The following is a 14,029-nucleotide window of genomic DNA, read 5'->3' on the forward strand; positions in this document are numbered from 1 at the left end:
ATAGAACTCTAAGGTTTTAGGGCTATCCCAGGAGCAGCTTGAGAACTTGGAGAGGTAACCTCTATTATTTGTGAAGAGGTAGCATGTGTACTGAAAATAGCTCTACGGAAGGCATGTCTGAACTCAAGCTGCTTCATGAACTTCCCTGAGACAAATTCCCTTGCTCTCTAGGAGGAAGGGGAGATATGAGGGGACAATTGGAGAAATCAGCACTTTACAATTCTAATGATGATCATAGAAACCCACAAACATCAGGGAAGTCCAATGTGTTTGCAGAATCGTTGTCAAAAGCAACTGATTTGTGATCACAGCACCAAGAATTTTTTCAAAGCAAGAGACCTTGTTTTCTCTTTCAGCTAGGGAAAAGGGTGAGTCTCCCAAAGATGAAAAAAACTACTTTCAAAAAGTTGCACAATTTTTGATTAATGGACCAGACAGGCAATAACTGAGGAGGCTACACTGTTTTATTTTGATAAAACTCTTAGTTTTTCTAGGAGATAGCAACCTCTTCCCAAGTATCTGACTCTCAGGTACTTCACTTGAGGGGAGGCACTTTTCTTTGGTTATCCTTATACCTCCTTTGCTTAAGAAAGACTCCCTCCTCACTTTGGGAGGCTGAGGCGGGCGGATCACGAGGTCAGGAGATCAAGACCATCCTGGCTAACACGGTGAAACCTCGCCTCTACCAAAAAAGAATATAAAAAATTAGCTGGGAGTGGTGGCGGGCGCCTGTAGTCCCAGTTACATGGAAGGCTGAGGTAGGAGAATGGCATGAACTCAGGAGGTGGAGCTTGCAGTGAGCCGAGATCGCGCCGCTGTACTCCAGCCTGGGCGACAGAACAAAACTCTGTTTCAAAAAGAAAGACTCACTCCTTAAAATCTTGGTAATTGATGTTGTCCTTTACACGATGGTTTCAAGTTGAAGTTTTAAAAAGTAATCATTAACTGAGAAATTCTGGAGATGACTTTCCCCCTCCTTTTTCTGTTTTTTAAGAAACTCACATTAGAGGTGAGACCTCTAGCTTTCTTTCATGACATTTGGGCTGTAGTTCATGTATAAATGCACCAAAATGAACATGAACAAAATATAACAGCATAGATTCTTCTAACTGGGCTAGAATTAGTTGAGATAACTAGGTAGGTGAATGTACGTGACCTAGTGCTTATTGAATATATTGACCTATATTCTCTCAGTGAATGTTTCTCCACGCCCTGTTTAAACCTCAGACAGTCATTGCAACCCCAGTCATCTGGTTCCACGATCTAACATTGCCTTGTATTGCCTCAGAGAAAATGACAGGCACTGGGCAGGGACCCATCTGTCACTGAGATTGCTCAAACAGAGTAATGTGGATTCCCATATTTCCTGCTGTGGGAGGTTGGACCGGATGATCTTTAAGGTCATAGACTTAAAGGTTACGACTCTAAATGCCCTTGTATTCTTACAGTCCCAGATTCAGTTATTTCAAATCTATATTTTGAGCCTAAAAGAAGGAGAAATGTTCTCAGATTGTGTGTGAAGCCAGAATTTCTGGCTTGATCTTTCCAAGGCAAGGCTGTAAGCCTTTCCAGGAACCACTTCCAGGAACATTTCCCTGGTGCTCAAGATTTCTAAGTGTACCTTGACAGGTTGTGAATCTCCAAGCAGAAAAAGTGGGCCCATGTCAATATCCGGGTCTTTGGGGTAGATGTTCGGCTTTACGTGATGTTGAAAGTGCCGGTAATTCCACCAGTTTGCTGACAGGCCCTGAGGAGAAGAGAGGGCTTGTTACTTGAAATAATTCTTTCCTGAAATACCCTTCACTCTCAGAGTTTTCTGCACGCATCCCCAAAGTCAAAATAAGATATTTGAGTTTCTCTAGCTTGCCTCCACTGCTGAGCCACAGCATGACTCATCGGACAGAGGCACTCATAGCTTACAAAGAAATAAATCTCTGATCCAGAAACACAACTTTAGGCTAAAAGTCTTGGTAATGAAAATCATAAAAGCTGATTGAAAATAAATGTTTCCCATCCTTCTCTTATTTGATCTTCATTAAAAAACAATCTGAAGGTAGGTGGGGCAGAGAGTATTGTTTCTATTTTACGTATAAAGAAGACTTAGCTCCAAGACTTTAATTAGATCTGGGGAAAAAGGAGCGGCCCCAGGTATCTTACTTCAATGAGTGTTTCAAAGAATCATGGATCTGAAGTGATCTCCTTGGGGGGCTGGGCTCAGATCCTTGCATGTCTGGGTTTCAATGCTCTCATACAAAAATCAATGAGAATAAAAAGATTTTAGCTGATGCCAAGCTTGAGTCACCTCTGATTAGGTTGTTTGTGATTTTTTTTTTTTTTTTTTTTTTTTTTTTTTTTTACCATAGAAAGTCTGAAATTTTAATAGAGCAAATAATTTGGAGGCACGTCAACCTAGTTACATATACTGGATGTATAAATACTGCTGCGGCCGGGCGCGGTGGCTCAAGCCTGTAATCCCAGCACTTTGGGAGGCCAAGACGGGCAGATAACAAGGTCAGGAGATCGAGACCATCCTGGCTAACACGGTGAAACCCCGTCTCTACTAAAAAAAATACAAAAAACTAGCCGGGCGAGGTGGCGGGCGCCTGTAGTCCCAGCTACTCGGGAGGCTGAGGCAGGAGAATGGTGTAAACTCGGGAGGCGGAGCTTGCAGTGAGCCTAGATCAGACCACCGCACTCCAGCCTGGGCGACAGGGCGAGACTCGGTCTCAAAAAAATAAATAAATAAAAAATAAAATAAATACTGCTGCATGTTTTGGGCAAATCACCCAACCTCTTTGAGGCTCAGTTCTATCTCCGGTAAATAACATAAGCACATTTACCTCCATGGGTGGTCTGGGGAGTTATGAGATGACCTATGTAAAATGTTGGCATGCTGGGATATTCAGTTTTTCCCCCTTTATGTTAATCATTTACAGAAGAATGAGCAGCAGTAGTAGTTTTTTATTGCATATTTGACATAGCTTAGCAACCAGTCTATGCATGTTCTAGTCTGCTCTGTCCAATGCAATAGCCATTAGTACCTGTGGCTATTGAGCAACTGAGCACTTGAAAAGCGACCGAATAAAGACAAGCCGTAAGTATAAAACACCTACTGGATTTTGAAGATTCAGTATGAAAAAAGGAATGTAAAATATTTCATCAATTATTTTTACATTGATTACATGTTGAAATAATACTATTTTGAATATATGTGGAGTAATAAAGTTACCTTTTAAATATGACTATTGGAAAATTTAAAATGCAAGTGTCATTTTAACGTGGTGCATTGTATTTCTGTAGGAGCGTGCTGGTCTGGACACCAAACATCTGTAGTAGAAGGGGATGGCTCTTTATTTGAAAATCTGTAAGCATTAGCATTGTGTTTCCATAGTCTTCTTTGCAGTTGTTTCTTAGCAACCCCCATCTCATTCACAATTAACATTCTCTAACCTTCTTGCAACCCTCCAGCCTGAGTCTCTATCCTGAATCTTATGCCTGAATGGGGACTTTGCAAATATACATATATGTGTGTGTGTGTGTGTATGTGTGTGTGTGTGTGTGTGTATATATGGATCTCTGTCTCTCCTCCCCACCCAGAAGAGGAGGGGACAGAAATTGTTAAGTATAGTTTGTGACACGTTGAGCTTCAGTATCATGAAATATAATATATACATGATATATATGTGATATATATGTGAGATATATATTTTATTTATTTATATATATATGTATGGATAGTTCATGATGCTCAAGCCACAACATGTCACAAACTATACTTAACAATTTCTGTCCCTGCTTCTAGGGCCCCATCAGTGCTCTGTGTTTCCTCCATCAAATTGCATACGATGGGTACAAAGTTACAGCTAGACAGGAAAAATGGGTTTGGCATTCTCTTACACATTAGGGCAAGGGTCTCCAATCCCTGGGCCATGGACTGGTACCAGTCTGTGGCCTGTTAGAAACTGGGCTGCATAGCAGAAGGTGAGTGGCAGGCAAGCAAGGGAAGCTTCATCTGTATTTACAGCTGCTCCCCACCATTCTCATTACAGCCTGAGCTCTGCCTCCTGTGAGATCAGCGGCAGCATTAGATTCTCACAGGAGCACGAAGCCTGTTGTAAACTGCACATGTGAGGGATCTAGGTTACATGCTCCTAATGAGAATCTAATGCCTGATGATCTGTCACTGTCTCCCATCACCCCAGATGGGACCCAGTAGTTGCAGGAAAACAAGCTCAGGGCTCCCGCTGATTCTACATTATGGTAAATTGTATAATTATTTCATTATTACAATCTAATAATAATAGAAATAAAGTGCGCAATAAATGTAATGTGCTTGAATCGTCCTGAAACCACCCCCCACCCACTGGTCCATGGGAAAATTGTCTTCCATGAAACCAGTCCCTGGTGCCAGAAAGATTGAGAACCACTGCAGTAGGTTCACTGTAGCTAACAATCAGGTATTATATATTTCAAGATAGCTAGAAGAGAGGATATTGAATGTTACAACAAAGAAATGATAAATGTTTAAAGTGATGAATGTGCTAATAACCTTGACTTGATCATTACACAACGTACATATGCACTGAAACATCACACTGTTCCTCATACATACATGCAATGACTATGTGTCGATTATAAATAAAAATAAAATAAAACGATAAAAGATTTTTTAAATTGCATATGAGCCACTTACTCTTATAATTGTGTATTTATTCACACATTCATTATTTATTTTGAATTATGTCCTAGGTGTCAGATAGTTACTGAGCTAGGCATTTGGAACATAAAGATAAACATGATAAAGTGAGGTTTCCACACTTAGGAAACATATAATCCAATGGAAGTAGTAGATAACTGAACAAGGACAATGTGATGAGATAGTCTCCTTTTCTTTTTTTTTTTTTTTTTTTTTGAGACGGAGTCTCGCTCTGTCGCCCAGGCTGGAGTGCAGTGGCCGGATCTCAGCTCACTGCAAGCTTCGCCTTCCAGGTTCATGCCATTCTCCTGCCTCAGCCTCCCAAGTAGCTGGGACTACAGGCGCCCGCCACCTCGCCCGGCTAGTTTTTTGTATTTTTTTTAGTAGAGACGGAGTTTCACCGTGTTAGCCGGGATGGTCTCGATCTCCTGACCTTGTGATCCGCCCATTTCGGCCTCCCAAAGTGCTGGGATTACAGGCTTGAGCCACCACGCCCGGCCGAGATATTCTCCTTTTCAACTAAGTCCCCTGAGAGCCAACGTTTGGTCTCTTCCACCAGCTGACTGTACTCTTTTAGCCAATGACTATCTGTGGTGGTGAGCAGTAATGTGGGAGACTGGCTTTGATTCATGATACAACGGGGAGCAGATCTTAAGAGGTAAAGCTTAGAATAATGGTCAAGGAATTTGGGTGTGATCCAAATAAGTGCCTTCTTTTGGCCCCTCTTTCTGGAAGCCACTATTGCCAGAGACAAGGGAAACAAAGTACTCCACAGGTAAGAGAGAATTATCAGCTGCCTGCCAAATAGGCTGCCCCTTCGCCAAATTCTACGCAGGAACAAACCTGTCATTCCACATTTCCACGTTAGGGCTATTCTCAGTGCAGTAGAAAAAGGCCGGGGAACATCACACACCAGGGCCTGTCTGGGACGGGTGGCTCGGGGAGGGATAGCATTCGGAGAAATACCTACTGTAAATGACGAGTTGATAGTGCAGTAAACCAACATGGCACATGTACACCTGTGTAACAAACCTGCAGGTTGCGCACATGTACCCTAGAACTTAAAGTATAAGAATACTACTAATAATAAAAAGAACAAACCCTGGCTTTGGAATGAAACCAACCTGAATTTAATCCCTCCTTGGCTATCTATTTAGGTGTGTGACCTTGGGCAATTTCCTCATCTATAAAACGGATGAGGCTTCTGAGAGGATTGCAGAAAATAACATGCTTGACACTTTCCTTTTCCTTACCAAACTAAAATGTTTTAGGATGTCATCATGGAATCAGTATAGGCCAGATTTTCTAGGAAGATCTTAATTTCAAATGTTCTGTCCCACTATCCCTATAATGAGACTTGATTCTTAGTTTTTTTATATGTGCATGCTGACGAATATGAAAAATATGCTACAAGGAGTCCATTTTGAATTTAATATTTCACAGTTGTCCAAAATGTATGCAAACATTTTGTGGTTTATTTTGGGACGTGCTCTTTTATTGTGCAAACACTGGAAAGACCAGAGCATATATATTTTTTCTCAGTTGGTGAATGAAAATTCTAAAGAATCTCCATATTGGTGCCTTTTGCAGGAGGTGGTGGTGGGAAGTAACTGACATGAGGTTAAGTTTTAAACTTTAAAATTGTGATGCATGTCTAAGGCGGGGATGTTGCTGTTTACATTATAATTTTCTTTGTTACATCCTCCCTGCCCACCTTTCCTCTCCACAGGTAGTTTTCTCTCCTGCACATAGTTGAAGCCAATATTCATTTTGCTCATGAGTCACTGTTTTTGCCTGCAAAAAAAGGCAGAGTACACTTGATTTGCTTTTAGAGCCATTTCCCATTTTCTTACTCAGTTCACAAGTCATCAAGGTTATATTCATTTCGACTAGTGCAAAATTGTTTCTGGAGACACAGCTTACGTAGAAATAGCTGTGTACAAATCTGGATCAATGGGAAAGCAGTGATTTATTTTTTAAAGTGCCAGCATGGGTGGGGCTGATCTGAAATATTTCACATACTGGCACTGAATCCACTGCCAGCTACCTCCAGGGCAGATGAGTCTTACCTTTCCTCTGACTCCTCAGAACAGAGGAGGAAAAATGGGCTGGCCTATGACCTGAAACTCACAATAGCATAAGAAACCGCCTCTGCTTTTATTCTGTGGTGAGTATCTCTGAGTGAATCCAGAAACAGCCTCATCTATCTTATGATGGTGAAGAGAGGGTGGACTAGAACGCCCCTAGGAATTTTCTGGTCAAATGTGACCTGTCACATGAAATAACAACCTATTATTCATTCTAACTATTATGGGGGACACGTCTCAAAATCCAACTCTGTGTTATCGGATTGACTTAAGGCTCAAACTGATCAGTGGGAGAGAGGGTAGGTAAAAGTAGGTGATTCCAGGTACCTTGCAACTCAGTGATGATGTGATTTATCCCCATCTTCTTAATACTTCAATGATTAAACATTTTTCTTTTCTTTTCTTTTCTTTTCTTTTTTTTTGAGACGGAGTCTCGCTCTGTCGCCCAGGCGGGAGTGCAGTGGCCGGATCTCAGCTCACTGCAAGCTCCGCCTCCCGGGTTTAGGCCATTCTCCCGCCTCAGCCTCCCGAGTAGCTAGGACTACAGGCGCCCGCCACCTCGCCCGGCTAGTTTTTTGTATTTTTTAGTAGAGACGGGGTTTCACCGTGTTAGCCAGGATGGTCTTGATCTTCTGACCTCGTGATCCACCCGTCTCGGCCTCCCAAAGTGCTGGGATTACAGGCTTGAGCCACCGCGCCCGGCAACATTTTTCTTATTGATGCTGAGTCTTCATTTTGATTATGGAAAGACTGTTCCTAGGTTAGTAACAACTAACCATTATTAAGCATTTCCTGTATGCCAGACACTTGGTTGAGCATGACGCATGAGCACTGAGTATAATCCTAACAACATCCTAATCAGGTTGAAGCCATCGTCTATCGTCATTTTACAGTTGAAGAAACTGAGGTTTAAAATCATTTAAGTAATTTGTTCAAAGTGACCCAGCTCATGAGTGCATGAATTCCCACAGAAGGCAGGCTTGTTTTTGCAGGTTCGAATCACCTGGGGAACTTTCAGAACCCACTGATGTCTAGACTCTATCGGAGATGAATTTAGAATATCTAGAGATGGTGCTTAGGCATCAGGGCTTTAAAAAATAAGTTCTTGAGGTGGCTCCAAATGATAGCCAGCATTGAGCAGCTCTGCTCCAGTGCCTGCAATATTTAGTGCTGTGCTATGAATTCTCCAGTGACCAGTTTATGGCCATTGGCTTAAATACTTCACCCTTCTGAACATGAATTTCAACTGAAAACTAGGAGTGCTATGTCCTCACGTCATTAGAATTACTTGAGAAAATAGCCTAACAGGACTAGTTCTGAACCCGGCACTTGTCAGGCTCACACAATGTGAGTCCCCATCTGTGTTTCCTTGTCATTTGCTGTGAGTAGTTACTACTCACTACTCTCTGTGGGCCTGACTCCAGCACTGTCTTCACTCTTTCGTTAGTTGGCTACTTCCAAGCCACTACGGGCTGGGGAAGCAGATAACCAGAATGAGACATATGTATAAAATCACTGTGTTAGGGAAGAACTAATAGGCTCTGAGTCAGTGCCCGTGGGTTTTTCCTAAGGGGTCCTGGTTTGAACCAAGGATTTGGTTTAGTGGAAGGCTCAGATGCATTTGCTTCCCTTCTAGGCCGGAGTACATAGTCACCAAAACCTAGAAAGTTCTAGAAAAGCAGAGATCTAGTTTAACTCCTAATACTACTGATGGGAACACTGAGGGTCAGAGATAGAATGTGATTAACTAAAGATCACACAATGAGCACAGTCAGAGCCAGGGCTGGAAGCCATGCTTGGAAGTCCTGCCCTGTTAACTGGTTCATTCATTCATTCATTCATTCATTCATTCACTCATTCTTTCTTTCTTTTTCTCATTCCTTCATTCAACAAATGCTTATTGAGGCGCTCCATGCACCAGGCACTCTCCTAGGTGCTGCATTGCAGTGGTGCATAGGACAGTGTACCTGCTTCCTGGAGCTCAAGTAAGGGGGGATAAGACCAGCTGTCATATCACTACCTGCTTTTTCCAGCTGTCTGGATTTTGCAATCCTCCACTCTTGAACAGAGCCACCTGGCTTTTCCTGACTAGTCTTTCTGTTCACTAGTATCTGTTTTGCATCTTTTCCTTTATTTCTTCATAGCTGCCCCCTCCTTGCCCCCACCCCTAGGACTAATCAGGCTTGCTGGTTTCCCTTAGCTTCCCAACAATAAATCTTCAAATCCCTTCTAAGAATATTCCCACTTATGGTTCCACAATGCACATCGTCATTTTTCGAGGCACACACTTTCTTCTATGAGGTGATTCCTTAGGGCAGGGGGATGCCAGGGATTCAGCCAAAGAGTCTACCAGGGCAATACAAAATATAAGAGTTTCTTAAACAGAACTAAATGAATCCTCACAAAAAATTTAAAATTCTCATTTCAACACATATTTTATAATGTATTATATATGAGTATATATTATCTACCTTGTCAGTACACTTACATTTATTTGTGGGGTATCATAAACATATTTCACTGATATCCATGCACAAACATGGGAACCACTCCTTAGGGACTCATGTTCAGGAGTTCCCCTCATGCTCCCTGACGTCCCATACCTTGAGATGGCACATCACAAATTTATGCATCACGTGATTCCACTTGGACTTCTTAAATATGGAAAGGTGCCCCACATCATGCTGCAAAAATGAGCTCTGGGCCTAGGAGAGATGAAGTTACTGTTAGAGAAATTGGGACCCTAACAAGAAATCAATCAATGAGTCCCACAGTAGATTCACAACCTTATTTGAGAACAGTGGGTGATCTTGTTTGACCTCCAGCCAAAATTAGTGTCTATTTCCCATACATATCTTGCTTGATCTTTCCAACTTTTATGCCTTTGTTGTCTCAGCCTGGAATGCTCTCCTTGTCACTTTCAAAGGTTTCCAGTATGGAGTGCAAAGACCATGGTCTTTGGTGTCAGACAGATTTGACTTCTAAACTGTTCTTCAACACTAACGAGCTTCACGACTCTGGGCAAGTTACACGGTAGCTCTCACCTTCAGTTCTTCATCTGATAAAAGGGGCCACTAATACCTGACTCACGGGGTTGTTGTACTACTTACGTATATGTAAAGTGTCCAGCTTATGCTACACACTAAACAAATATTTGTTTCCTTTCTTGTTTCCAAAAGTCACTTTTCAAGAAATAAAACAAGATGATTTAAGAAAAAGAATTAACATCCAGAATTCTGGAACCTGGAAACACATTGCAGTTAATTCTCTACAAAACCTTTTCCAATGATTCTAATGAGAATTAAATGATGCTCTTTTCTGCTCCAACAGTACATGCTTGTTCCTTTCCTTGGGATTAATAACATTGAATTGTGCCCGGCAGTGTGTTTAGCTGTTTGTGAAGGACTATTTCCTCCACTAGATAAATTCTCTCAGGAGCAGGGAGCATGTTGACTTTTCCTTTGTATCGACAACATGGTATCATGCTCATAGAAGGCTATGTTCAGAGATTCATACTTTATTCAACAAAGATTTATCAAATGCCCTGCTAAATGTCAGTTGCTATTTGTCATTTATAGAGGAACTCACACGTTCTTATTCTCTATAGGATATAACCTCTGCCCTTGAAGAATTCGTGGTCTGATGCATTGATAAATGTTGATTGGTTAAAGAATGAAAGATAAATATGCATGTTGCGTGGCTAAGGACAGAACTTAAATCACTGAGATGGTGGGGATAAAACAGGGCAAAAAGCAGCAATTGTCATTAATTAAACATTTACCATAGGCCAGACACTGTGCTTTATATTTTATACATTTGCCTGATCAGTCCTTCTTAGAATAATTCCACATTCATTATTATCCTCACTTTAGAGAGGAGAGAACCAAAGCCCAGTGACGCTTGGTCACTTGCTGGTAAGTGCCTGACATTGATGAGTACTTTGCCAAGAAGTGTCAGGCAGCAGCTGGCACCAATCTAAAGAGAGAAGAAATTCTGAGCCTTTTTATGACGACGCTGCCTGGGCTTAGTATACCTGCTTACCTGAGAAATTGTGAGAAGAAAGGGAATGAATATAGTAACAGGCCAGCCGCTGCCAAAATGATACAGTATTAGCCACGCCAGCACTTCCAAAATTAAGATCTGGGCAAAGTGAAGAAAGAAGAACCCCAGGTTGGCGTGGAACATGTTCATAGACTCTATGATCCTCCGCAATTCTTGGAAATCTTTCACCAACTGTGACTATGAAACAAATATTCAAAGAGTAAGTTAGCTCCTTCACGGGAAAGGGAATACAGATGAACATAATTAATAATTTATTTTTAAATTTTGTATACATCTCTTTTATTAATAGAATTTTATTAATACATTTAATTGTCCAGAATTAAAACCCCAAAACAATGAACCAGCAAATAAAACCTTCCAAAAAATTTATGAAAAATTTTTGTTGTTTTCTACAGAAGTGAAAGATGAATGATGACTTGTAAACTGTCCTAAACCTGTTTTGGAATTCAGAATTAGATTTTTTCAGGGGAGGGGGAAGGAGAAGAGAGTGCAGTAGAGAGATACGTACGCCTAACAGTCGCCTTTTAAACCACCAGGATTATTTCAGGTGTTGAGTGAGCTCTGGTTCTGTTTGGGGGAACTTGGTCATCTATATGGATCTGTGTTACCATAGTTTCTGGTATAGTTTACAAAGTACTTTCCAGGCCATCAGTTGCTTAATGTGTAGAAAGGGTTATTTCATGGAAGATGGAGATCGTAGAACAATGTAGTTCACTTAGATTAGCTCTCAGGATGAATTTTCTGAGAGCTGCTTAGTGGATCCCCCCAAATAAGGCAGGGCTTATTAGTGTGTGTGTACTCAGTTGGAGAGGTCTTGTTTAAGGGCCCTGTGTGTATGTGCATGTGTGAGTGTTCATGCACAACATCAGCATTGGTTTACAAACTTGCACAACATACTGGGGGGCACACAAGGTTGGAAATAAATATCTCTTGGCTTATTGACTATTATGGACTCGAAACTAGGACAGCTGGGAAAGTGACCAGGTTATGAGAAAGATAACAGGGTTGTACAGATGTAAGAAAGGAGAAACGTTAGAAACAAAATAGAAAGAGCTATGAAAAGAATTCTAGAAGCCAAAAGTTTCAAAATTCACAGACACAACTTTTAAAGGACCCATTGCCTGGCAAAAGTTCTGGATAGGCTCATCTCCCAAGCCCCATCAGTCTTACACTTCTTGTGGCCACAGATTATTTTAATAATTAATATTAACTTGTTATCTGTAGGGTGCCTCCAGCCTGGTCATCTTTTGCAAAACATTTATTGCAGAGTTGAGGGAGGTCAGCAAAACCCAGAAGAGTGACTGACTTGAAGTTATCAACAAGTCAGTGACAGGTGGTGAACTTAAACCTACACCTGACACCGAATTTTATGCTCAAATACTAATTTTCTATATATAGCAACTAAAATATCCCCACAAATGTATTAAAGAAAATTTATGGTAGACCTTTATCTCTGGAGACCAACACTCTTTTAGATAATGATTATCTGATAGGTCTCAGTCCTTAGTGGGATTTTATTTTTCTTAACAGAAAATATTTAGGAAAAACAATAAAGATTTGCATCACCTTCAATTTTTAACCTAGAGCTACCTGACCCAAATGATGGGGACATATCTGAAAGTTTTAAAATTACTAGTACCATCATCAGTTCATGATTATGATAATAAGTAAAATTTATTGAGCATTTACTGTGTTCCAGGTGCTGTTCTAAGCACTTTCAGTGATGACTTTAATTCTTCCAATTGTTTTCCCAGTAACTCTCATAAGGTTGGTACCATTGTTTTCGGTATCTTTTTTGTTTTTGTTTTTGTTTTCGTTATCTTATAGGGGGAGAAACTGAGCCAAAAGAGGTTTGGGAACTTGCCTAGACTCACACAATTTGAGAATGGCAGGGTTGGGGCGTGAGTGCAGGCTGTCCATCCTACCAACCCACTCTTCGGAACAGAGCTGTGCTGTGGGATGAACATGGGCCTAAAGAGTGAGCTTAAGTATTAGTCTCAGATTTGCCCGTAACCAGTTCTGTGTCCTCAGATTAGTCCTGCTCCCTTTGTGAGTCTGTTTCTTCATTTTTCAAAGAGGGAAAAAATCCTTGCTCCCTGTGCTTTACAGTGGTTCATGGATCCACACATTGTACAAATTATTTCAAAGGGCTTAAGAGTCAGGCAAATGTAAGCTATTACAAAAAATAAATTTCAAAAAATGGAATTAATCATTATTAAGTAAAATTCCTCTCAGCGTTATGTAAAACCATCCCAGTGAATTTTTAGTCCTATGGAGACTCTGTCTTTCGGAAGACAGTATTCATGTAGTCAAAATATTAAAGAAAGAATGGCATTTATCCTTGGGAATACTAAGGGATTGGAGCCAGAGAGAAGTGATTTGGAGTCTCAGCTCTTTGATATACCAGCTGTCAGACTTTTAGAAAGTAATTTGTTTTCCCTGAATGATAATCTCCCCAAATTTACAAAGGCTGTGGTTAGGATACAGCGACATCTTTCAATCAGTAGCTGTTTTTGGAGTTTCTACTACATGTTGATCCTGTGAAAGGAGGTCTTCAGGACACAGGGATAAGAAAAGTGGACATAGTTTCAGCTCTCATGCAACTTAGTTGGGCTGGAAACACAGACATAGACATAAAACATAATTACAAGCAGTCAATGAAAAGGAAATTATATCCATAAGTTCCCTGGCATGAAGTAGGTGCTTAGAGACATGAAATTACTGTTTGATGAAGGACCAACAATTTCATTCTTTTGCTTCACAAAGATTTAAGAGTTCTGATGATCTAAAGAAAAAGGCATTGTTTGGAAGTACGTGGACTCCACCCATTGACTCTGCTGTGGTCCCACCCTTCACAGAAAACTGTTGATTGGCTTTAAAATATGCCTTGTCTCCATCCTTCTACACCCCTGGATCCTGACATCTCACTCACATTTTTGTGTCTTTCCTGGCTGTGCTCTCCTGGGGCAAGTTCTCCAATGAGCAGTGGCTTCAGATACAACTGCACAATGTCAGGCTCTGGATGCATGGCCCTGAAGACATCCTGTAAATCAGAGATACCTGTTAGAGGCTTCGAAGAGACATGCTTACCCACAGATTGGTTCCCTTACTTATCTTGTCCTGTGCTCAATCTGGGAATCAGCAAAGATCTCATTGCAGAGGATTTGCTTGTAACTCCAAGTTG

At 41.0% G+C, this 14,029-nt stretch overlaps 1 protein-coding gene across 1 annotated transcript in view; it reads right to left on the reverse strand.

Annotated features, from left to right (window-relative positions):
- LOC104654299 (putative fatty acid desaturase 2-like protein FADS2P1) overlaps nt 1-14,029 on the reverse strand; it is a 39,907-nt gene that overhangs the window by 14,182 nt on the left and 11,696 nt on the right. The window contains exons 2-5 of the mRNA XM_010353419.2: nt 13,778-13,888; nt 10,825-11,022; nt 9,387-9,488; nt 1,622-1,747 (exon numbers count right to left, since the gene is read on the reverse strand). Coding sequence (XP_010351721.1) covers nt 1,622-1,747; nt 9,387-9,488; nt 10,825-11,022; nt 13,778-13,888 — 537 coding nt within the window. The remainder of the gene's footprint in view (nt 1-1,621; nt 1,748-9,386; nt 9,489-10,824; nt 11,023-13,777; nt 13,889-14,029) is intronic.

The sequence above is a fragment of the Rhinopithecus roxellana genome, chromosome 15 (genome assembly GCF_007565055.1).
Source record: "Rhinopithecus roxellana isolate Shanxi Qingling chromosome 15, ASM756505v1, whole genome shotgun sequence".
In the NCBI taxonomy this organism is placed as follows: Eukaryota; Metazoa; Chordata; class Mammalia; order Primates; family Cercopithecidae; genus Rhinopithecus; species Rhinopithecus roxellana.